This window comes from Phalangium opilio, unplaced genomic scaffold (genome assembly GCF_054372755.1).
Source record: "Phalangium opilio isolate 3A_F unplaced genomic scaffold, DU_Popi_V2 ptg000039l_2, whole genome shotgun sequence".
In the NCBI taxonomy this organism is placed as follows: Eukaryota; Metazoa; Arthropoda; class Arachnida; order Opiliones; family Phalangiidae; genus Phalangium; species Phalangium opilio.
The window spans coordinates 4,470,062-4,496,389 of NW_028324163.1; the positions used below are offsets into that span (position 1 = coordinate 4,470,062).

Sequence of the window (26,328 nt, forward strand, 5' to 3'; positions counted from 1 at the left end):
ACACACATAAGGCCAGCTAAAATTCTCAGCCCCCCAGGTTCAAAAACGTTCCGACGCCCCTGTGTGATAGCCGTAGTATTATGGCAGGTAAAGGATCAAAATCCACCAGAGAAATTTTTCTTAAAGAAATTCTTTGAGAATTGTCCAAATTTTTGGAGCTAAGCAATGCTCGATGTTTGTGTTTATCATATTTAATTTACTAAATCTCCTTTCAGCCTCAGCTGAAGAAGGGATAACTAGTGAAATAACTTCAAATACTTTGCGTATTAGTGCAGGAAAACGTAATAAATATTACTCTATCAACTCTATCACTATTGAATAGATGTCCTTGATGCTGTTTGGTACTTTCAGTGGTACCTGATTAGATAACATTCTCTTGAATGAAATCCATTCCATTTTTAGACTCATCCTTCTTCATTTAGAATTGGTTTTAAAAAATTTCTAATTTCTTCAATTTCCAGGTTACCATAATCTTCAAACTATTTCTCTGTTTGGCCATATTCTAATATCAAAGATGTGAGATCCTTCAATTTTATCTGTTGTTTTATAAAGTTCTTTCAAAAAGGGCAAAATTTTCACACGAATTTGCGCGTTCCTCTAAGAATGTCTTAGCGTCAAGCAAATACATTTTGATTGGCTGACCCCAAAATTCGTTTGGTGTTTTCAAAAGCTCTTCAGTGATAGTCTTTACTTTAATTCCTCTCAATAACTGTTCTCTTTACTTCATTTTTGGCTTCATAGAGCACTAAAACTCTTTTTTGAAGTCTCTGAGAAAGATTCCCTAGCTGGAAATATATATGATACATCAGGGCTAGGTTGGCGAGAAATGAAGAGCTTGAGATCATTTCAATTAATTCTTTGGTTTTTGACTTAGTTTTAGTATCATAATTGGTGGTAGTTTCAATTTCTTTGAGGTGTAGCACCAACGATTTCCAGTTTCTCCCAACAACCCTTGATCAGCAAGGTCTTGGATTCCATCAAGTTTTTTGTATGATTTATGATAAAAGTGAAAAATATCTAAAATAATTTGATAAAAGTCTTTAATTTTCTTATTTCCATTGAAAGCATTTTTGCATAATAGTTCTCTTTTATGAGCCATGCAGTGCACACCAATCAAAAATAGACAACGAACTTGCCCTGAGGCTAGATACAAAAACTAAACCCTTGTACAGCTCCATGTTAAGTATTAACGTTGAGAGATTATGTTAAGTTTTTTCTTGTTAGGGAACTGGGAAATAGATCAAAATCACAAAGATTTGCTGACTATTTTGCAGATATACTCGAAGACGTGCCACTCCAGAAAAACTAAGCTTGAATTAATTCTCTCGTTCTTGAAGTGAAAGTTTAATTCTGCTTAAATATATTGAAATAGTTTTAAAATTATTAGTTTAACTCAAAAAATACGTTAATTGTGATAAATTAACCTCGCGTTGGAGTTTATTGTGTACTCTTTAAAGGCTTTTTCAATCTTAGTAAATCCTACTGCCAAGTTATTTCTCCGTTTTTTTTAACAAAATGATTGGCAAATGCCATTCGCACATCACCAGCTTGGTTTCAATAATTTTTGTGTTGAAGTGGCAGGTGTATCCGAAAGACCTCTTGCAGGCTTTGCTTGTAAAATTTCGTGTCATTTTCGAGAATGGGTGTTCCCAGCAGCGTCGATATAATCAGCATCTGTTTTAGGGCAGTATTGGTTTTACTCTTCTTTATTTCCCGTTGTCTCCTCCATCATTAAAAAACTCTGAAGTATTGGGATATATTTCCTGGATGTTTCACTATGCAGAATGGTCTTATATATGTATCTACACAAGATCGATGAACTCACTACTAGTTACGATAAACTACTAGAAGAGATAGTTCAAATATGTGATCCAGACGAATATTCATTGCATGAAACAGAGCATAATTTAGCTATCAATAGACTGGAAGAATTACATATTAATTTTGCGGATATTGTGCATAACATCCAACAAGGACAACAAGCTACGGCTTCAGCACAATCCACCACATCGCCAGTCACAGGCTCACAACAAACCACAAGCACAGGTTCTACACCCAGTCCGGATATAAAGTTACCTCAAGTGGAACTACCTACTTTTGGGGGTAACAATGACGATTGGTTTACCTTTCACGACCTATACACTGCTATGATCCACAACAATAACTCACTGAGCGGCGCGCAAAAGTTTCAATACCTCAAGGCGTCATTGAAAAACGAGCCAGCTACTTTAATCAAATCAATACCAACTACGGATGCCAACTATCCTGAAGCATGGGATGTGTTGACGCAAAGGTATAACGACACCAATGAGCTTATAGCCGCACACATAGTGCGGTTATTTTCGCAACCACACATCACACAAGAATCAGCAGTAGCTCTCCGCCGTCTCATGGACACCAAGTCAGAATCACTTCGAGCTTTGAAAGTACTAAAAGAGCCAGTTCAATATTGGGACTCAATATTACTTCACATGATGAAGCAAAGGCTTGATCCAGCCTCTCGTCGCGAATGGGAACTGTCATTGCCAGGAAATGTGGAACCTACTTTCGAGGATTTCATGAACTTTCTCGACCAACATGCTAGAGCGTTGGCTGCAGTACAACAGTCAACGTCCTCTACCAAAGCAAGATCCGCTGTAAAACCAAAGCCCACAACAGTGACGCATCTTGGAACAGCACGTGAACATTGCCTGACCAAGGAAGCACATTCCATTTACAATTGTTCCACGTTACTGAAGAGCCCCTTCTCCGAACGTTGGACACTAATCAGGAAAGCTGCAGTCTGTTTCAATTGTCAACGACAGGGTCATCAAGGTACACACTGTCGTGCAGGAAACTGCAGAAAATGCAATTCAAAACACAACACGTTGCTGCATCTAGACAAACCTGAAGACCAAGCCGCAGTAAACACAGAAGAACCACCTTCTGAAATCATCTCGAATGTTTCAAGAAATGCTATCAACAATTTGCAATTCATATTAGCAACAGCTCTTGTACAAGTTGTCGATACCAGCGGTCAGCTTCAGTCAGTACGAGCACTGCTTGACTCTGCTTCGCAAGCGAGCTTTATTACTGACCGTTTCGCAAAAAGGCTTCAACAAAAGCGCAATCACTTCACTGTATCAATCGGCGGAATCGGAGCTTCCGGCATTGGAACCGCTCGTAGCAGCGTGACTCTAGAGATTCGCTTTAGAATAAACAAGACCATCAAACTCAAGGTAGATGCATTGATTTTGAAACAAGTCACAGGAGTCTTGCCAAGCGTAGCATGTGACTCAAACAAATGGTCACACTTGCAAGGCTTACAACTGGCAGATCCACTTTTTCATACACCCGGAGAAGTGGACGTTCTTTTGGGTGCAGATGTCTACATGGACATCATTTGTGAAGGCCAATGTAAGGGACCAACAGGCACCCTAGGCGCTTTAAACACGATTTTTGGTTGGACTATTTCTGGACCTCAAGACACGAGTATCAGCCAATCAGACATTCAAGTCCATCAATGTAGCATTGATACTCTACTACAAAAATTTTGGGAAGTCGAAGAATTACCTCGCAAGAAAGGACTCGCACCTATTGAAGTGCAATGTGAAGCGCATTTCCTCAAGACTCATACGCGAGACGTTACCGGAAGATACGTGGTACGACTACCACTACGACATGAATCAGAAGCTCTTGGAAACTCACAGTATCGACCAGTTCGTCGCTTTCTAGCCAATGAACGACGTCAACAATCGAAGCCTGATCTATATGACCAATATCGAAACTGTATGATGGAATATGAAGCTTTGGGTCACATGGAACTCATCAAGCCTAATGAATTATTCAATGATCAGGTTGTATCCCATTACTACCTGCCCCATCAAGGCGTTACCAAGGAAACAAGCACCACTACTAAATTGAGAGTCGTTTTTGACGGCTCAGCCAAGGCTTCTACTGTCCTATCATTGAATGACATAATGATAGTCGGCCCTCCTCTGCAAGACGATTTAATCAAGTTGTTAATTCGTTTCCGGTCCAATCTTATTGCAATGACAGCAGACATCGAGAAAATGTACAGACAAGTTCGTGTTCATCGTGACGATACGGACTCACAACGCATTGTTTGGCGAAGCAACATCAACAAACCTCTTCAAGATTATCGGTTGTTGACAATCACATATGTACTTCTTCAGCACCGTACCTGGCCGTCAGAGCACTTCAACAACTCGCACAAGATGAGAAGAACACACTTCCATTAGCACATGAAGCACTCACTCATGACTTCTACGTAGATGATCTCATGTCAGGAGAAAACTCAATCAGTCAAGCCTTGGCATTACAAGCAGAATTAATCCAAGCAACCTCAAAGGGAGGCTTCCAACTCAGGAAGTGGGCCTCAAACGAATTAGCTGTATTACAGTCAGTACCAGCTGAAGCAAGAGAAGTCAAAGCTTCTCTCAACATTTACAAGAATGAATGCATCAAGACATTAGGTCTTCATTGGCATCCTGCCTCAGATCAATTCACATTCATCGTCCATTCCTCAAGTATGAGACTCAAGGTCAGCAAGCGAACCATACTCAGAGACATTTCGAGGTTGTTCGATCCACTTTGACTGTTAGCACCAGTAACTATCAGAGCCAAACTACTCATGCAAGAAATGTGGCGACAGAAAAAAGATTGGGATGAGGAACTACCTCCTCATATCATCCATACATGGCAAGAATTTCGTAAGGAATTACCAGAAATAGAACATATTTCAGTTCAACGACATATTTCTCAAGCTGATCCGAGAGAAATAAGCATCCATGGATTCTGTGATGCCTCAGAAAAGGTATCCGCAGCAGCGGTATATCTACAGACAATCAGCGACAGCGGGCAAATCAAATCGCAATTGATTGCCAGCAAAACAAGAGTCGCACCGTTGAAACCAATAACAATAGCCAGATTGGAACTCTGTGCTGCTGTTCTACTTGTTGATTTGATCATGATCATACTTGAAGCTTTAAAAATCAACATAACAGAAGTTCATTGTTGGTCAGACTCAACAACAGTTCTGGTCTGGCTGGCATCGCAACCCTCACGGTGGAAGACCTTCGTAGCAAATAGGGTTTCAACAATTCAAGAAACTCTTCCAGCAGCTCACTGGCATCATGTACCGGGTACTCAAAATCCAGCTGACTGTGCTTCAAGAGGCACTTAAGTCAATCAGCCTTGGTCCTTAACAGTGAAAATTTATGTTTAAATCATGTCGTAATAATTTAAAGGCTATGCTTAAACATGACTACCAATATTTCCATAACCTCACAAGTATGTCACCAACGAAGATTTATTTCCTTCTATCATTGATAATTCCAAAATTACACTCTCATGGTGAAGGAATGGCATCATTTACCGATTTTATGCAGAATTACGTTTAACACTGACACTCCGGTATTGATTTCATATTATGGTATTTGGATGAACTATTGTTTTAAAACCGACTATTTATGTTTAGATATCTTGCAACAGAGCAAAATTTAACTAGCATTGCTTACGCCATTCTTGTTGGTATAACAACGGCATCAAACATAATTAAGCAGATACTTAAAGCTATTTGGTTAACACCTAATTCGATATACGTTCTTTTGAGATAACGTATTTAAAACAGTTAACTTAAGATAATAAATTTTCGTTTGAAGACAACAACGAAATCAAAATGTGACAAGTGGAATCATCCTGCGTGTTGGTGCAGTAGGCTGAAAACAATTCTTAATTTTTAAGACCAAAAAACTGACTTTGTTTTCCATAACTACAAACTAAATGGAAAAATTTCTTAATAGTAATGGAATTTCAATAGTTATTAAAAAATATCCACTAATTCTATTGTCCTTATGGCAGTAGTAAATGGGAATTACAGATTGAGAACCCTTCATGTTGGTGGATTTGGATCACGTTCTTAGGGTAGTATTTTTAAATCTCCGGGATTCGGGAAGATAATGAAAATAGAAAAGTTGATTTCCCAGCCCCACTAATCAACCTGGTACTGACATCATTGTACCTCACGATTTACTGGGAGATGAAGCCTTACAGGTTTTACCATCATTCATGAGACCCTTCGCTGGATCAATTCTATCTAACATGTATTAGATTATAAAATGCATGCGAGTATTAGATTAAGAAATGCATGCGAGTATTAGATTAAGAAATGCATTCCAGCCACCACCCCTCTATGCATAGTAAAGGCGTTAGATAAGTGGCAATAAGTCGCAAGATGACTTGGTCCAATTAGCTAGCTGAACTTATTAGATTAAGAAATGCATTCGAGTATTAGATTAAGAAATGCATTCGAGTATTAGATTAAGAAATGCATTCGAGTATTAGATTAAGAAATGCATTCGAGTATTAGATTATAAAAAGCATGCTAGTATTAAATTAGATTATAAAAAGCATGCTAGTATTAAATTAGATTATAAAAAGCATGCTAGTATTAAATTAGATTATAAAAAGCATGCTAGTATTAAATTAGATTATAAAATGCATGCTAGTAACGCATGTAATAAATTAAATTATAAAATGCAAACGGGTAGTGCGAGCAATAAATTATAACATGCATGTCATTGGCGTATGTAATGAATTGTATCAACAAAACCGGTGCACGCCAAATTGGGCGTGAAGAAAAGATAATTTACACTTATAATGAAAAAGATTGAACATGAAACAAACTGGAATGAAATTAAGATATTGACAATAAAGAAAAGAATAATTAGTAATAAAGATGTGAAAAGAGTTCACTTGAATTATTAAAAGAATTGAGATATGATTCATGAAAGAATCATTTTCATGGTATGCCATGAAAATGGTGCATACCAAATTGAGAATTAAATTGAATAACTAACGCAATTGGGGAGACGTTATTAACAAAGAAAACGTTAAGGTAAGTAGAGCATCCTTTGCTTCAACATGTCACCAATATCGAAGTTCTTCTCAGGCTCCCGTTTGTCGCCTAACTGCTTCAAAGCACTCGCCATGTTGTGTGTCCTCTGCGTTGTGGCCTCTGCTTGAATCCTATTTGGTATTTTCGATTAAACATTGTGTAAAATCATTGATCAAAAAAAAGTAAAGGAGGCGTTCCTTACGATAACGACCAGTGATTTTACTACGAATCAATAGATTGTCTGTCAAGTAACTACACCAAATGTGGATGAGAGGGAAAGTATGACAATGGCCATAGAGTCTGTGTTAAAAAACGCGGACATCAAAGTTTCGCCAATAACTATTTAGTTTACTGTGACTGATGGACTTGCAAACTCGCGATTGAAAGTAGTTCTGACATTTATGCTCCTTGGTTTAACGAAAGCCCACTCGATCACGCGCATCACGACTCAAGCTGCTCGCGCCATAGCTAAATTACAGAGATTCGTTTTAAACGTATCTAGTTTTATGTGCTTTTCTATTGCTTCGATAACCTTACTTAAATCCATATTATACCCTCAAATACCTTTTAAAACATTACCAGCTACTCTGTCCTGACCAGGGCCGGAAATAAGCACAGGACACTGGACATTGTCCAATAAAATTTTAAAATGTCCCATATTTTTTCTAAAAATTAAGGGGTCACTGGACAGTTTTACCAATAAATTTTCCCAAATTTTGATAGCTTGACTATGGAGATGCGACACTATTTTTGCACACTCCAGTGGACAATGTCCTATAAATGTTCCAGTCAAACAGGGGGTCACTGGACACATGTCCTATAAGAATTTTTTCTTATTTCCGGCCCTGGTCCTGACTACAAACACAATTAAGAAATTTTTCCATTTAGTTTGTAGTTATGGAAAACAAAGTCAGTTTTTTGGTCTTAAAAATTAAGAATTGTTTTCAGCCTACTGCACCAACACGCAGGATGATTCCACTTGTCACATTTTGATTTCGTTGTTGTCTTCAAACGAAAATTTATTATCTTAAGTTAACTGTTTTAAATACGTTATCTCAAAAGAACGTATATCGAATTAGGTGTTAACCAAATAGCTTTAAGTATCTGCTTAATTATGTTTGATGCCGTTGTTATACCAACAAGAATGGCGTAAGCAATGCTAGTTAAATTTTGCTCTGTTGCAAGATATCTAAACATAAATAGTCGGTTTTAAAACAATAGTTCATCCAAATACCATAATATGAAATCAATACCGGAGTGTCAGTGTTAAACGTAATTCTGCATAAAATCGGTAAATGATGCCATTCCTTCACCATGAGAGTGTAATTTTGGAATTATCAATGATAGAAGGAAATAAATCTTCGTTGGTGACATACTTGTGAGGTTATGGAAATATTGGTAGTCATGTTTAAGCATAGCCTTTAAATTATTACGACATGATTTAAACATAAATTTTCACTGTTAAGGACCAAGGCTGATTGACTTAAGTGCCTCTTGAAGCACAGTCAGCTGGATTTTGAGTACCCGGTACATGATGCCAGTGAGCTGCTGGAAGAGTTTCTTGAATTGTTGAAACCCTATTTGCTACGAAGGTCTTCCACCGTGAGGGTTGCGATGCCAGCCAGACCAGAACTGTTGTTGAGTCTGACCAACAATGAACTTCTGTTATGTTGATTTTTAAAGCTTCAAGTATGATCATGATCAAATCAACAAGTAGAACAGCAGCACAGAGTTCCAATCTGGCTATTGTTATTGGTTTCAACGGTGCGACTCTTGTTTTGCTGGCAATCAATTGCGATTTGATTTGCCCGCTGTCGCTGATTGTCTGTAGATATACCGCTGCTGCGGATACCTTTTCTGAGGCATCACAGAATCCATGGATGCTTATTTCTCTCGGATCAGCTTGAGAAATATGTCGTTGAACTGAAATATGTTCTATTTCTGGTAATTCCTTACGAAATTCTTGCCATGTATGGATGATATGAGGAGGTAGTTCCTCATCCCAATCTTTTTTCTGTCGCCACATTTCTTGCATGAGTAGTTTGGCTCTGATAGTTACTGGTGCTAACAGTCAAAGTGGATCGAACAACCTCGAAATGTCTCTGAGTATGGTTCGCTTGCTGACCTTGAGTCTCATACTTGAGGAATGGACGATGAATGTGAATTGATCTGAGGCAGGATGCCAATGAAGACCTAATGTCTTGATGCATTCATTCTTGTAAATGTTGAGAGAAGCTTTGACTTCTCTTGCTTCAGCTGGTACTGACTGTAATACAGCTAATTCGTTTGAGGCCCACTTCCTGAGTTGGAAGCCTCCCTTTGAGGTTGCTTGGATTAATTCTGCTTGTAATGCCAAGGCTTGACTGATTGAGTTTTCTCCTGACATGAGATCATCTACGTAGAAGTCATGAGTGAGTGCTTCATGTGCTAATGGAAGTGTGTTCTTCTCATCTTGTGCGAGTTGTTGAAGTGCTCTGACGGCCAGGTACGGTGCTGAAGAAGTACATATGTGATTGTCAACAACCGATAATCTTGAAGAGGTTTGTTGATGTTGCTTCGCCAAACAATGCGTTGTGAGTCCGTATCGTCACGATGAACACGAACTTGTCTGTACATTTTCTCGATGTCTGCTGTCATTGCAATAAGATTGGACCGGAAACGAATTAACAACTTGATTAAATCGTCTTGCAGAGGAGGGCCGACTATCATTATGTCATTCAATGATAGGACAGTAGAAGCCTTGGCTGAGCCGTCAAAAACGACTCTCAATTTAGTAGTGGTGCTTGTTTCCTTGGTAACGCCTTGATGGGGCAGGTAGTAATGGGATACAACCTGATCATTGAATAATTCATTAGGCTTGATGAGTTCCATGTGACCCAAAGCTTCATATTCCATCATACAGTTTCGATATTGGTCATATAGATCAGGCTTCGATTGTTGACGTCGTTCATTGGCTAGAAAGCGACGAACTGGTCGATACTGTGAGTTTCCAAGAGCTTCTGATTCATGTCGTAGTGGTAGTCGTACCACGTATCTTCCGGTAACGTCTCGCGTATGAGTCTTGAGGAAATGCGCTTCACATTGCACTTCAATAGGTGCGAGTCCTTTCTTGCGAGGTAATTCTTCGACTTCCCAAAATTTTTGTAGTAGAGTATCAATGCTACATTGATGGACTTGAATGTCTGATTGGCTGATACTCGTGTCTTGAGGTCCAGAAATAGTCCAACCAAAAATCGTGTTTAAAGCGCCTAGGGTGCCTGTTGGTCCCTTACATTGGCCTTCACAAATGATGTCCATGTAGACATCTGCACCCAAAAGAACGTCCACTTCTCCGGGTGTATGAAAAAGTGGATCTGCCAGTTGTAAGCCTTGCAAGTGTGACCATTTGTTTGAGTCACATGCTACGCTTGGCAAGACTCCTGTGACTTGTTTCAAAATCAATGCATCTACCTTGAGTTTGATGGTCTTGTTTATTCTAAAGCGAATCTCTAGAGTCACGCTGCTACGAGCGGTTCCAATGCCGGAAGCTCCGATTCCGCCGATTGATACAGTGAAGTGATTGCGCTTTTGTTGAAGCCTTTTTGCGAAACGGTCAGTAATAAAGCTCGCTTGCGAAGCAGAGTCAAGCAGTGCTCGTACTGACTGAAGCTGACCGCTGGTATCGACAACTTGTACAAGAGCTGTTGCTAATATGAATTGCAAATTGTTGATAGCATTTCTTGAAACATTCGAGATGATTTCAGAAGGTGGTTCTTCTGTGTTTACTGCGGCTTGGTCTTCAGGTTTGTCTAGATGCAGCAACGTGTTGTGTTTTGAATTGCATTTTCTGCAGTTTCCTGCACGACAGTGTGTACCTTGATGACCCTGTCGTTGACAATTGAAACAGACTGCAGTTTTCCTGATTAGTGTCCAACGTTCGGAGAAGGGGCTCTTCAGTAACGTGGAACAATTGTAAATGGAATGTGCTTCCTTGGTCAGGCAATGTTCACGTGCTGTTCCAAGATGCGTCACTGTTGTGGGCTTTGGTTTTACAGCGGATCTTGCTTTGGTAGAGGACGTTGACTGTTGTACTGCAGCCAACGCTCTAGCATGTTGGTCGAGAAAGTTCATGAAATCCTCGAAAGTAGGTTCCACATTTCCTGGCAATGACAGTTCCCATTCGCGACGAGAGGCTGGATCAAGCCTTTGCTTCATCATGTGAAGTAATATTGAGTCCCAATATTGAACTGGCTCTTTTAGTACTTTCAAAGCTCGAAGTGATTCTGACTTGGTGTCCATGAGACGGCGGAGAGCTACTGCTGATTCTTGTGTGATGTGTGGTTGCGAAAATAACCGCACTATGTGTGCGGCTATAAGCTCATTGGTGTCGTTATACCTTTGCGTCAACACATCCCATGCTTCAGGATAGTTGGCATCCGTAGTTGGTATTGATTTGATTAAAGTAGCTGGCTCGTTTTTCAATGACGCCTTGAGGTATTGAAACTTTTGCGCGCCGCTCAGTGAGTTATTGTTGTGGATCATAGCAGTGTATAGGTCGTGAAAGGTAAACCAATCGTCATTGTTACCCCCAAAAGTAGGTAGTTCCACTTGAGGTAACTTTATATCCGGACTGGGTGTAGAACCTGTGCTTGTGGTTTGTTGTGAGCCTGTGACTGGCGATGTGGTGGATTGTGCTGAAGCCGTAGCTTGTTGTCCTTGTTGGATGTTATGCACAATATCCGCAAAATTAATATGTAATTCTTCCAGTCTATTGATAGCTAAATTATGCTCTGTTTCATGCAATGAATATTCGTCTGGATCACATATTTGAACTATCTCTTCTAGTAGTTTATCGTAACTAGTAGTGAGTTCATCGATCTTGTGTAGATACATATATAAGACCATTCTGCATAGTGAAACATCCAGGAAATATATCCCAATACTTCAGAGTTTTTTAATGATGGAGGAGACAACGGGAAATAAAGAAGAGTAAAACCAATACTGCCCTAAAACAGATGCTGATTATATCGACGCTGCTGGGAACACCCATTCTCGAAAATGACACGAAATTTTACAAGCAAAGCCTGCAAGAGGTCTTTCGGATACACCTGCCACTTCAACACAAAAATTATTGAAACCAAGCTGGTGATGTGCGAATGGCATTTGCCAATCATTTTGTTAAAAAAAACGGAGAAATAACTTGGCAGTAGGATTTACTAAGATTGAAAAAGCCTTTAAAGAGTACACAATAAACTCCAACGCGAGGTTAATTTATCACAATTAACGTATTTTTTGAGTTAAACTAATAATTTTAAAACTATTTCAATATATTTAAGCAGAATTAAACTTTCACTTCAAGAACGAGAGAATTAATTCAAGCTTAGTTTTTCTGGAGTGGCACGTCTTCGAGTATATCTGCAAAATAGTCAGCAAATCTTTGTGATTTTGATCTATTTCCCAGTTCCCTAACAAGAAAAAACTTAACATAATCTCTCAACGTTAATACTTAACATGGAGCTGTACAAGGGTTTAGTTTTTGTATCTAGCCTCAGGGCAAGTTCGTTGTCTATTTTTGATTGGTGTGCACTGCATGGCTCATAAAAGAGAACTATTATGCAAAAATGCTTTCAATGGAAATAAGAAAATTAAAGACTTTTATCAAATTATTTTAGATATTTTTCACTTTTACCATAAATCATACAAAAAACTTGATGGAATCCAAGACCTTGCTGATCAAGGGTTGTTGGGAGAAACTGGAAATCGTTGGTGCTACACCTCAAAGAAATTGAAACTACCACCAATTATGATACTAAAACTAAGTCAAAAACCAAAGAATTAATTGAAATGATCTCAAGCTCTTCATTTCTCGCCAACCTAGCCCTGATGTATCATATATATTTCCAGCTAGGGAATCTTTCTCAGAGACTTCAAAAAAGAGTTTTAGTGCTCTATGAAGCCAAAAATGAAGTAAAGAGAACAGTTATTGAGAGGAATTAAAGTAAAGACTATCACTGAAGAGCTTTTGAAAACACCAAACGAATTTTGGGGTCAGCCAATCAAAATGTATTTGCTTGACGCTAAGACATTCTTAGAGGAACGCGCAAATTCGTGTGAAAATTTTGCCCTTTTTGAAAGAACTTTATAAAACAACAGATAAAATTGAAGGATCTCACATCTTTGATATTAGAATATGGCCAAACAGAGAAATAGTTTGAAGATTATGGTAACCTGGAAATTGAAGAAATTAGAAATTTTTTAAAACCAATTCTAAATGAAGAAGGATGAGTCTAAAAATGGAATGGATTTCATTCAAGAGAATGTTATCTAATCAGGTACCACTGAAAGTACCAAACAGCATCAAGGACATCTATTCAATAGTGATAGAGTTGATAGAGTAATATTTATTACGTTTTCCTGCACTAATACGCAAAGTATTTGAAGTTATTTCACTAGTTATCCCTTCTTCAGCTGAGGCTGAAAGGAGATTTAGTAAATTAAATATGATAAACACAAACATCGAGCATTGCTTAGCTCCAAAAATTTGGACAATTCTCAAAGAATTTCTTTAAGAAAAATTTCTCTGGTGGATTTTGATCCTTTACCTGCCATAATACTACGGCTATCACACAGGGGCGTCGGAACGTTTTTGAACCTGGGGGGCTGAGAATTTTAGCTGGCCTTATGTGTGTTTGAGAAAAATCCTTGAATAATGGGAAAGTTTCAAACAAAGGTGGACATGAAATCAGGGAGTCCTTATTCACGTACACAATCAAACAAAATGCAATTTTGAATTTTGTTTTGATGTAAGCTGGGTAAATTCTACTGGTTTTAAGTTTCACTTATTGACCCATTAGTCATTTTAAAAAAGAGAAACTTATAAGCATAGTCAAGTATTACGCACGGTAATTATAATCCGTTTCAACGTAAAAAATATTTTCAGTTAATATCGAATAAATGAAAATTCACTTTGAGCAAGCACTATATATGCAGCCTTTCTTCCGGGGGGGGGGGACTGTGAGAATTTACTCTGACAGTCAGGCCGCCTTTAAAGCGCTGAACCAGTGTCAGATAACTTCTCAACTGATGCGCAGTTGCCTTGATCTGCCTGCGCGACTGGCGTCCCGCAACAGGGTCCAGTTGTACTGGGTGCCGAAGCATAGCGGACATCATGGCAATGAGCAAGCCGATAGGTTTGCTAAAAGGGGGCGAAGGCCAAGTTCTTGGGACCGGCACCGGTCGTCCCCATACGCTAGACGGAGTCTGCATCACACGTTGACTGTCCTTCAAAATAAGCTCTGGCATAATATGGAGGGTGAGGGCCAGAGACAGACGAAACAGTTTGTCAATGGCCCCTGCAGGTCTAGGGCTAGGGACCTTATTACGCTCAGCAGATGGAATATTTGGCTGGTCACCGGTCTTTTGACCGGACACTGTCGGCTAAATAGACACCTCCATCTGATGGGCCTTGCTGACGACCCTCTCTGCCGGTCGTGTCGGGAGAAGGAAGAAACTCTTCACATACTGTGCGAGTGCGATTACTTCGCCTCACTCAGATTAGAACACTTCGATTCACATACTGTGGAGCCCTCGCGGGTCTCTTCCATAACGGTGGAACGAATTCTACGCTGCACCGCGGCCACAGGTCTCTTCAAGGCCTGAATATGAGGGTGCACAATATGCCTCTGGCATCGGTGCAAGGACGTGAGGCCCCCTCTCACCCAATAATAATAATTCAATACTTTGGTTGTCTTTATTACTTGAAATATTTGTTAAATCAGTTCGTTTCGTTAACCACTCAAGAACAGATTTTGTTCTTTGACATTTTGTACAATGTTATTGGTTAAATTATGTCGGCTGCTAATTTTTAATGGTGGCAAAGGGTTGATCTCTGGGTTGACCGTTGACGTACAAAAGGTAATTTTTAAGTAGACGACACGGTCACGTGAACAACCGGAACTAGTTTCTCCAAATTCAGAGCCGGTCCCTATTTACAAAGATTCTGCTTCTCTTGGTATATTCTCTTTGCTTAAATTGAGAGAAGTATCAAAATTGGACGATTTTTGCCATAGAACATTTGTGAATAGCCGCTAGTGAGATTTTGAGAAAAGCAAGTAAAATCTACTCTATCCGCATTGTGGATCGGGCCTATTTAGGAAAGGGGTGTTGTTCATTGTCTTGGCAGTGGGGGATCTATTATAGGCCTAACTCTCTCGAGAGTAACAAAAATATTTTTCACTCGGGCCCTAGCACTTGTCGAGAGCGGTGGAAACTTATGCCTTTTTTGTTTATGAGCCACGGGGATCACCTAATTACAGCTGAATAATATAAGATTTTAAAATCTATTTATTTTTACTGGTATTATTAACATTTATATTATTTATACTTATTTTTGGCCTACATTCTGAGGGGGCTCAGCCCCCCAGGTTCAAAAATCGAGGGGGCTTGAGCCCACCCTGCCCCCGGCTTCCGACGCCCCTGCTATCACATAAAGAAAGGGAGAGTTTAAACAAATAAACCCCATTCAGAATAGGATCAAAATGATTTTGAATTACAAATGTCATTGAATAAATAGTGGTTTAACCTTAAGTGATAATTTATGTGATATTGAAAAGTTCCCAATTTTTTAATTTAGGTTGCCAATATAAATAATAAAGTTAACTGTTTTGTCTCTTCAACAGTTACTTTTCTTGACCTATGCAATATTCACGGATTTCACATCAAATTGGAGGATCAGTAGTAAAAATATTAAGGGAAGGTTCACTGATTCTTAGGACCAGTTCATTCTTCTAGGCTCACTTATTAATAGCCTGTTACAGGACATCGGAAGAGATTCAATTTTTCCGAAAATAAATAATATAGTATCATTCGTTAGTGACGGAAAGTTATTAGAAAACGACGAAAAACTTATTGGAAAAGTCAACTCTGACGACATTGCATCGTTATTTATAGAAAAGAACTTGGTTAGCTTCGAAAGCAGGAGCAATTGTATTTTGATACAAAGCCCATACAGTGGGAAAATTGAAATTGTTGACGTAAGAGATGATTTGGTATATTTCTCTTGCAGGACGGTCCCGATTGCTTTCACGTCAAAGCAGTCATTCTTTTACAAAACAAATTACCCGAAGAGAGCTCGCAATTAGAAAATAAAAAAATAGTTCATTACAATTTAATTGAACTACGAAATAAAAAAAGACGGGGTAATAAATGCAATGCAACCTCTAATACACGCAATTTGAAGGTTTCAAGGAATAAAGATAAATTCAATATTCCGTCTACACCAGTAGTGCAGGCAAGTTACACAAAAGCTCATGAAATACATCGTTTTCCTAGAGTAAAAAGCAATAAATCTTAGGCTTCACACGATTCTAGAAAGGCTAGTATACACATATTAAACACAATCAAGAAAAATATTTCCTTTGAAAGTGAAAGCTTCAAGCGATCCCTTCATTAGAATTTTTTTCACTGTGATGAAACATGAGAGAAACACTTCATGAATGGCCCTGAGCGCTATGACACCCTCTTACCAGGCCAATATATAGATGGAAATTTACTAAACAAAGCAATAATTTATCTTCTTAGATATTTTAAGAAAGAAGAACATTTTGTTATTGTCACAACATCTGTGTACCAAAAACTATTTATTGAAGATTTAGAAGACGAAAGTACCAGAATGTTTTCTCCCGTGACATCAGTGCTACAGCACATAGGAGCTCAAAATGGAACCTGTAATCCAAAACGTATTATAATGGTTTTAATACCACGAACCGTGGGTAGAAGTGACCATTGGATGCATTGAATAGCAAAAAGAGATCAATTATACATTTACGATTCTTTACAAACGAAAACTGCAAAAATCACAACAACAGAACATTATAATAAGTTGAAAAAAATGGCCATTGGTCACTTGAAGCAATACACATTCAAGTGGATTACTAGTCCCATTCCTCTACCACAACGAAACGACAATATTTGCCACCAGGGAAAACTTTAACTAGAATTAAGGTAAATTAATGACTATTAAAATAATATAAATTATATAAATTATATTTATTTAATTATTTATGAAAAAACTCTTATTTCGGAGAGGTTTCATTTGGTTTCCCAACTTGTTATAGGTGGTTTTTACAAAAAAAACCATTTAAGGAAATATCAATATTTTGAATTTTTTTTACTTTATAATTTAAATACTAAATAAATCTCAAATTTTAGGTTTCTACGTCTTCTAGAAGTAGCTTAGAATTTTCATGATCGGCCGCTGAGTGAAATAAAAAAAATTTGACTTAAGGTATTTCGTAAACTATATTAGGTACAAACTTATAATTTGGTTATAGAGGTAGGCCTATTACGAACTATACGAAGATACTTGGGCTTAAAAGTGCCTAAATTGCTACTAGAAAAGAGTGGTTGGAGTGCTATTGGCTAATTTAGCCACTCAGATATCTTCTGTGCACCCAGATATTTTCTTTCCCAATGAGTTGGTGAATTTTTCAAGGGGCTCGACCAATAACCTTTCCCGGGGCCCGAAAAGTCTCTCGATGTCCCTGCTTGCGACTGTGACATTTATGCCATTATGTACTTAAAACATATATCTTCCAGTGTTCGAACCTGGGACATACCGCGCGAAAGTCGGACGTGATAAACACTACACCATAGATACTTGGTTATTCTAAGTTTTCGAAGAGATCTAGCTTAATATTATGTCTAATCACGATGGTAAAAACATGTATCTTCCAGTGTTCGAACTGGGACATTCCGCGTGAGAATCGGCCGTGATAACAAGTACACTATAGAAACTTGGTTAATGTGAGTTTTCGAAGAGATCTACCTTATTATTATGTCCAATCACGATGGTCAAAACATGTATCAACTACGGCTGGAACCTGGGACCTTTCGCGTGTAAAGCGGATGTGATAACCACTACACCATGGAATCTTGGTTAATGTGAGTTTTCCAAGAGATCTAGCTTATTATTATGTATGGTCAAAACATGTATCTTCCAGTGTTCGAACCTGGGACATTCCGCGTGAAAATCTGACGTAATAACTAATACAGAGTTTTCCAAGCGATCTAGCTTATTATTATTTCCAATCACGATGGTCAAAACGTGTATGTACCAGGGCTTGAACCAGGCACCTTCCGCGTGTAAACCGGACGTGATAGCCAATACACTACAGAAACTTGGTTAATCTGATTTTTCGAAGAGATCTACTTTATTTTTATGTCCAAGCACAATGGTGAAATGAAGTATCTACCACGGCTCGAACCTGGCACCTTCCGCGTGTAAAGATTTTATGGAGATTTTGACATAAGCCCCACCGATCCATCGCATAACACCCTGCCTTCGTGTTAAGAAACTTCTCGTGGCACGCTCCATGCTGAATGAAATTTAGCGCGCGACTTGATAAAAGTTGCGCGAGATGTAGAACGTGCAACGGAAATTTTGTTAACAGGAAGGCAGAGCGTTATGTGATTGGTCGAAGATGTTTTCCTTTTCAAAATATCCATAAAATCTAAACCTAATTTGAATTTTAAAATCATAAGGAGGTATACCTGAATGTTTCACTATGCAGACTGGGTTTATAATCAGTAGAAGAATCGATAAAACAATGCTGTAAATAATTAATTGCACCGATAAATTATTTTTTCAGTTTTTTACTTTCCAATCGAGCTGCGTTTGTTTCCCATCATGATTAGCAAACTTGCCTTAAGACATGGATGCGAATATTGGGCACAAGCTCCGATGAACTTAATAATAGGAATGGGAGATAAACATCAATTGCTATAGAAACTAGTAAACTGATAAGCTTAAACACTTTATTGCGAATATTTTGACTACAAGACTAGGTTTTCTATTAAGTGTTTTATTTAATGAACCAAATTTTATCCATTTAATTGCCCACATGTTTTGGAACCTTTTCAATAAACCCTGGCAGGTTAAAATAACATGGGGGATCTAAAATATTGCTGGCAGTTGATGTTGGTTTTCAATTACAGTTTCCTTTCCTATGCTTGTTTGAGACTTTATTTGAAATTTTTGTGCTTGTTTGAGATTTATTCTTGGTTGAAGTTTTGTTATAATTTGGATTTCCCACATAATTCCTCTATACATAATCTGATATTTCACACCATTCTACATGCATTCTTCATCGTACCAATGTCTAATTCTTATACCTTTGAGAATATCTTTCTTCCTTAAACTCATTGGTTTGTCCACGTCTATGTGAGTTTGATTGTGACTTCTTTCACTTCTAGACCTAAAATTAAAAAAATGTTAAGAGAAAACTTTCTTTTTAATATTTGCTCTTGGTATATGCCTTGATTTTGGCTCTATCCTTCCTGCATATCATCTAACATCTCTAAAATTCACCTAACCCAGCAACACAAGTGAGAGAATGGTATCCATGCTCATCAGATATAATCCACGGTTGTGTTGGTGTCTCATTAAGATTTTGAGAATGCTTAACCAAAGACGAATTTACGTGTATTTTAATCATGGTGTATGGCTTTTGTAGCTCCCCAAAAAACTTACTTAACCCAAGAAGACGAAGTGGTTGTTGATATGTTTTACTAACAGCTGACGAACAAAATCAGATGTGAAGAATTCATGCGACTCATGGCTTTTATATGCCCTTAACTCTTCTAGAGTGTAGGAACTTTTCATGTTGATCAGATATGTGAAAATATCTGGATATGAAATATCTGACCCAAACCCAAGTTCTACACTTATTGATTACCTTGATTTTTCCACTAAAGCGTATGGCAACATCTTTATTTGTTTGAGATAACTCTTTAAAATACTCACTAACGTTTGTAGCCAATAGAAATAAGAAAATAATCTCAAATTAATGAGAGACTAGACCGAACTATAACATGTTTCTATGGCATTCTGTCGTCTGCTAAAATCTGCTTGTCCTCCAAACCCAACCGCCAGTTGAGGACGCTACTTCGTTGCCTTAGCAAAGAAGGCGGGGCTTGGGTTAAGCGTCATTGCTCTATACCGAAAGGATTAGGCTATTACTTGATAGCGGAAGTCATGGGACCTTTATACTAGAAACTTTATCGAGAAGACTTCAACTACCAGTTGTCGCAGAAATTGAATTAGAGCTACATGTAGGAAAGTTAAACTTACAGTTAAAAGCTTGATGGACCCGAATCAATGGGTAAAAGTGATAACTCTTGAATCTCCAGCTATCAACACAGCGCTCTTCACTGTACCAGGTGAGGATATACGAAGAACCCTGGAGAACAAAAATCTCAAAAGAAGATAACGGCATTTCTCTTTTAACCGGATCCGACAACTACTGGAGAGTTATAACAGGAAGAATAGAAAAACTTAACGAAGATGGTCTCACGGCCTTGGAAAGTATTGTCGGACCTTTAGAGCTTTCTAACCAAGCAGAAGGTCAGGCAATGCATTCGGTCAGCGCGCTTAATCCGATTCATGCGTAGGTTGGGGAATCAGAAGAAATTTCAAGAGAATTGTGCAAGTTTTTCGACTTGGAATCACTTGGAATCAAAGACTCGGCAATTAAAATAAAACACTCGGAGGAAAAAGCCAAAACATCGTTTGAAAGTACCGTAAAGTTTGAAGATGGCCGCTACACACTGTCAGGCGTCCATGGAATAAGATTCCGGAAGATTTATTACTGAATTACTACTCTTAAGTCTCTCCCGACGACATCAAGACGATGGGTACCTTCTAGAAGAGTACAGAAGAATAAAAGAAGACTATTTAAAGGAGGGCATAATCGAACCTATGGAAGGGGAGATAGAAGAAACGGAAGGACCGGTTTATTATTTACCACACCAGCTGGTAGTAAACAGAGAACGCAGTACAGCCAAGGTCCGAATAGTCTGTGACGCTTCGTCACACGACAAAGGAAAGTCGTCATTAAATGACTGCATACACACGGGACCTCACTTGAATCCAGACATTTTCGAAACGCTAGTAAAATTTAGATCGCACTCTGTAGTAATTACGGCTGACGTTGAGAAGGCCTTCCTTCAAATAAGGCTCCACCCAGAAGACAGAAACGCAGTACGGTTTTTATGGTTCCAAGAACCCATAAATTTTGAAGATACACCGAAAGTTATAACCTTCAGATTCACGCTTGTTCTTTTTTGGAGCATCCGCAAGCCCTTTTCTCTTGGCGGCGACGATAAGACATCACGCAAACAAATACAGAGAGCGATACCCGACAACGGTACAAAAGATAGAAAACGAAACGTACGTGGATGACGTAACCACTGACGACAAAAATGAAGAAAAGGCTTTTAAATTCGCCCAAGAAGCGAAGCGAATATGAATTTGAGAAAATTCGAAACAAATTCTGATCATTTACGAGAGATCCTAATGAAAGGTGGATTCAATGTATGTCCCTCGGAAGAAAATTCTACGAAGAAAGTATTAGGATTATCATGGGACCCTAAACTGGACGAATTCTTTTACGACGTGGAAGAAATGATGACAGCAGTCTCGATCTTGGACGACAGTAAACGCAGCGTTATAAAAACTTCGGCCAGACTTTTCGATCCATTGGGTCTGGTAGCCCCTTTTGTCATCAGGATTAAAATATTATACCAACGAATTTGGCAAACCGGGGTCAAGTGGGACGAGCCTTTACCGCAAGAACTATCAAAGGAATGGCGAGATTGGTGTTCAGAACTGAAATTTCTGAGCGAAATAAAGATTCCAAGGTTTTATCGCTCACAATGCCAAGAAGAAATTTCACACACCCAACTACATAATTTTTCTGATGCAAGTGAACGAGCCTATGGAGCGGCTCTCTACGTTAGATACGTTACTGTCACAGGAAAGATCGTCGTATCCCTAACCACATCCAAGACGAGAGTGGCCCCAGTAAAGAAGGTTACCGTCCCAAGGCTTGAGCTTTTAGGAGCACTCCTAGGCGCGCCCTTAGCCACACGCGTTAAAGCTCATTTTCCCGTCCAAGAGGCTGACATTTATTATTGGAGTGATTCTATAATCGCCATCCACTGGATTAAAGGGTCACCTGAACATAGGAAACCTTTCGTTTCCAATGGAGTATCGTAAATTCAAACATTGTCCTACCCTATAGCCTGGAGTCACTGTCCAGGGAAGAAAAACCCGGCAGATTATTTAAGCCGAGGTCAAGGAGTTGAAAAGCTTAAGGATAATGAAGCATGGTGGCAAGGTCCAACATGGCTTCGACAATCAAAAGAATTTTGGATTAAAAGCGAAGAGGAACCAAAATTGGTAACGGTTAAAGAAGAACGTAGAATAATACGATCAATTACTGCTCAAAACGCGGTTGGAATCGAAGAAAAGTTAGAGCCAATAATAAACATCGATGATATTGAAGAGATATGGAGGCTACTTCGCGTGACAGCTTGGGTAAAACGTTTTACCTTAAGAGCCTTGAAGACTACGTACAAGGGTTCGTACTTGAAAGCGGAAGAATTAAATGAAGCACTTGTCTATTGGGTAAAATTAGCACAAAAAGATTATTTCCGTGAAGAATGGGTCTCGCTTAGAAATAAAGAAGAACTTAGAACTAAATCGACAATCTTCATTTTGAAACCTTTTCTTGACCCCGACGGTGTCATAAGAATTGGAGGCCGACTTCAAGAGTCGGATTTTACGTACGAGACCAAACACCCTATACTTCTTCCAACCGACCATTGAATCACAAAAATGCTTATCATGTCAGCGCATCGCGAAGAGATGCACTCAGGAACGGTGTCCTCCCATTGGATCGAATCCCATTCGACCGAATTCCCAATTGACCGATTTTATCTGAAATATGATTTTAAATCCCGCCGTTTGTGCGGTTTCTGTCTATTGGGATTTTTTATTAGGAATATTATTATTACTTATAAGGCTATATAAGTTAATTTAGTGATAGGAACCTTCGTCTCACCGTGGCGCAGTGGAAGAGTATCGGATTACCGTGCGATTGTCCTTGGATCGATTCCCCGAAAGAAAAAGTAAACTACGTAATAATAATTTCATGCAATTGATTATTAATTTCATTTGAACTTAATTGCAGTTACGTTAGACAGTGTGGGAAACTATTAAATTAAAAAAAAATACTATTGCAATAATGGCCTTTGAGTATTTGAAACATTTTAAGTAAATTTTATTAAAATTACGCTAAATTTTAGAGGGTTAAGGTTAGGTTAGGTTAGGTTAGGTAAGGTTAGGTTTGGTAAGGTTGGGTTAGGTTAGGTTAGATTAGGTTAGGTTAGGTTTGCTTAGGTTAGGTTTGGTTTGGTTAGTTTAGGTTTGGTTAGGTTTGGTTAGGTTTGGTTAGGTTAGGTTAGGTTTGGTTAGGTTAGGTTAGGTTAGGTTTGGTTAGGTTTGGTTAGGTTAGGTTAGGTTTAGTTAGGTTAAGTTCGGTTAGGTTAGGTTAGGTTTGGTTTGGTTTGGTTAAGTAAGGTTAGGTTAGGTTAGGTTTGGTTAAGTAAGGTTAGGTTAGGTTAGGTTTTGTTAGGTTAGGTTAGGTTAGTTTAGGTTTGGTTAGGTTAGGTTAGGTTTTGTTAGGTTAGGTTAGTTTAGGTTTGGTTAGGTTTGGTTTGGTTTGGTTTGGTTAGGTTAGGATTGGAAGTGGTAGGATAACCGATTTTCCATAATATTTCTATTTTCGTTGAGGTCCTTGTATAATAAAAGCGGGCCTTTTCCAACAAATTATTTTTATAAAGATTCTGGAGCAATTAACGCTGCATTTATTAAGTTCCTTGAACAATAAATATATGCCAATTCCAAAATATTAATTGTTTTACGGGTCATTTCAGGTTGTCTTTGATTCGGCTCGGTTACAATAGAGGCATCCTTTTAAACTTGGGATTTGACCATCAGAGTATCATTATTTATATAGGAAAGTGTATTGATAGACGCAAGCTTAAGGACAATGGTATTTTCTTTAAACCAAAAGAGGGTTTTTAATTCGGTTTTAAAATTTGTCGTTAAAAATACATCTTTTAATAGCAATGAAAATTTTAAGATAATAAACCCGCACATTTTGGCTATATTCGGTCCAACGGGATTCGGTTCAATGAGATATTCGGCCCAATGGGCCAGCAGCCTCAGGAACCGCAACAACTTTGACTCAAATACAAGAGGGGTTTTGGATTACAAAGGCCCGACAAGTTACAAAAAAGGTTTTAAACGAATGTCTCACTTGTAAAAAATGGAGAGTGAAGCCAGCGGAGATACCCTGGGCACCCCTCCATAAAGACAGGATAACGGAAGCTGCTCCATTTGTGGTAACTGGAGTTGACTTTGCAGGCCCTATTTATATAAAACCAGCCAATGGCGAGAAGGACAAATCCTACATTGCCCTATTTACGTGTGGCACTACTAGAGCCGTGCATTTAGAACTCGTTTCAAGTTTGTCCGCGGAATGTTTCCATTTGGCATTACGGCGATTCATCTCTAGAAGAGGTCTGATTAGTACCATATATTCAGACAATGCCAAGACATTTCAAAAGGCGGACAGAGAGCTAGTTGCGGTCTGGAAGAAACTAGACGAAAAGAAGATAGGTGAATTTCTTGGTTCCAGAGGGATCCACTGGAAATTCATAATAGAACGCGCAACGTGGTACGGTGGTTTTTACGAAAGAGTCGTCAAAACTATTAAAAGCTTTTTGCGCAAGACTTTGGGCAATGCTTTTCTTAATTTCGAAGAAATGGCCACGGTCCTATCAGAAGCGGAAGCTACTATTACCAGTAGACCGCTGACTTATCTCAATAACGAATCGACGGATCCAGCACCTCTAATACCTGGACATTTTTTGATTGGCCGTCGAATCACGGCTAGTCCATATCCCAGAACTTTTAAAGATTCTAGCGCGAATGAACTTAGAAAACGTTGGACCTATCAACAAACGGTATTAAATCGATTATGGAACCGCTGGAGGCACGAGTATTTATTGGAACTAAAGAGCGCTCACCAAATAACGCGGGTAAAAACGGGTCGTGAATTAAAATCGGGTGACGTAGTCATAATCACGGACGAAAAGGTCCCCAGACAACTTTGGAGAATCGCTAGAGTCGAAGAAACGCATATCGGTCGCGATGGACACATTAGATCGTGCTCCATTAAGCTACCATCGGAAACAGTGATAAGACGCGCAGTGAAATTATTGTGTTTATTGGAGGTTAACGAATAACATGTTTAATGTTAAAATTAATGTCATTTTATAATTTCTGTTTGGAAATTTGAGTTTGTGTAATTTCATTTCAATCCTATCATAAATGTTTAATTTCTTTTGAATTTTGATGAGCATGCTCAAGGCCCGGGAGTGTAACGAATTGTGAAGTAGTTGTGGTTTTCTTCATCTTGTTTTGGAATTTTTTTGGGACTTTTAAGAGAGAGCCGGTCAACTTAGTGACGCATGGGTTTTTACAAGGAGGGCTCGACATCGTAGGAGATAAAGAAAGTTTTGAGAAAATAGGCGCCAAAAAAGGACAGTTCAATAGAGGTTTCCACAAGGTAGGGGTCGAGGATTCACGAGAGGAAATTTTGTAACTCGCGTTATATTTCAAGTTAATTTTGTCTTTTTTATTAAATAAATTTGCGTTTCATTAACCATAGTTTCTTTTTCTTAATAAACTTCAAGACTCCACTGGTTCTCAAACTAATTGAGTATAGGGATGTGATGTTCTTGCCTAAATTTAGTGAGATTTCAGCAAGCCTATGTTAAAGTCCCATTGAAATAGTATGGGTGAGGGTTCTATATCAAAACTGGTGGGCTTTATTTAAAAACCGCATTGGCAGACTATTATTATGTTTAAAGATAAGATAACGAGATTCGAAAGAAGAAAAAAATCGTTTTAAATGTTATCCTACCACACCTTTAAATTGAATCTAGTATTTGACAACGTTTTCAACTAAATTATATTGATAGAAATATTTCAAGTTTAGAAAATCAGGACTTGCAATACGGAATTTTATACATATCGGTGGTACGATGAAGTTGATTCAAACTCAACTGATATATTTTATCTTTTCCGTATTCCAATTATCGTAGGTGGTGTAATAGATCAAGACTATCGTGTAAATGTTTGTGTTATTATTTTAAATTTCGGTAAAAGAGAACTCGAAATCAATATAGGTCGCCCAATTGATTTGTGAGAAAATTGCGTATCTCAATCAGTAGTAAGAAAGTATTGGTTCTGGCCCACTGGCGTCAGACAGTGCCAGCATCGTGCCAGATGGCACCAGTAAATATGGCGTCAATGAATCAGACATGGGACCAGTAAATATGGCACAATGAATCAAACACGGCGTCACATTTTTCCCCCAATATTATTGTGACGTCAGTGAAACGTACATGACGCGCCACAGTCTTCCTATGACGTCAGCGAATCAGGCGCCCCCTCTTAATGGGAACATCTTAAACTGTAATGATTAATACAAATAATTGAATTGACTAAATGTGTTTCTAATTTTTTGGTTGGCTTATCT

At 38.5% G+C, this 26,328-nt stretch overlaps 4 protein-coding genes across 4 annotated transcripts; 3 read left to right on the forward strand and 1 right to left on the reverse strand.

Moving 5' to 3' along the window:
- The first annotated feature begins 1,796 nt into the window (after positions 1-1,796).
- Positions 1,797-5,185, forward strand: LOC149680662 (uncharacterized). The gene is made up of 3 exons (XM_089834616.1): positions 1,797-4,064; positions 4,115-4,529; positions 4,605-5,185. The coding sequence occupies exons 1-3, from the start codon at positions 1,797-1,799 to the stop codon at positions 5,183-5,185; spliced, it is 3,264 nt and encodes a 1,087-aa protein (XP_089690742.1).
- A 3,196-nt stretch (positions 5,186-8,381) lies between these two features.
- Positions 8,382-11,770, reverse strand: LOC149680663 (uncharacterized). Its single transcript, XM_089834617.1, has 3 exons — positions 9,503-11,770; positions 9,038-9,452; positions 8,382-8,962 (listed from the first exon to the last, which is right to left on the reverse strand). The coding sequence occupies exons 1-3, from the start codon at positions 11,768-11,770 to the stop codon at positions 8,382-8,384; spliced, it is 3,264 nt and encodes a 1,087-aa protein (XP_089690743.1).
- An 8,249-nt stretch (positions 11,771-20,019) lies between these two features.
- Positions 20,020-21,116, forward strand: LOC149680664 (uncharacterized). Its single transcript, XM_089834618.1, has 4 exons — positions 20,020-20,095; positions 20,139-20,279; positions 20,340-20,484; positions 20,543-21,116. The coding sequence occupies exons 1-4, from the start codon at positions 20,020-20,022 to the stop codon at positions 21,114-21,116; spliced, it is 936 nt and encodes a 311-aa protein (XP_089690744.1).
- A 114-nt stretch (positions 21,117-21,230) lies between these two features.
- On the forward strand, positions 21,231-25,030 carry LOC149680665 (uncharacterized). Its single transcript, XM_089834619.1, has 3 exons — positions 21,231-21,852; positions 21,958-22,501; positions 24,100-25,030. Exons 1-3 carry the CDS (start codon positions 21,231-21,233, stop codon positions 25,028-25,030), a joined length of 2,097 nt encoding a protein of 698 aa, XP_089690745.1.
- Positions 25,031-26,328: the final 1,298 nt, after the last annotated feature.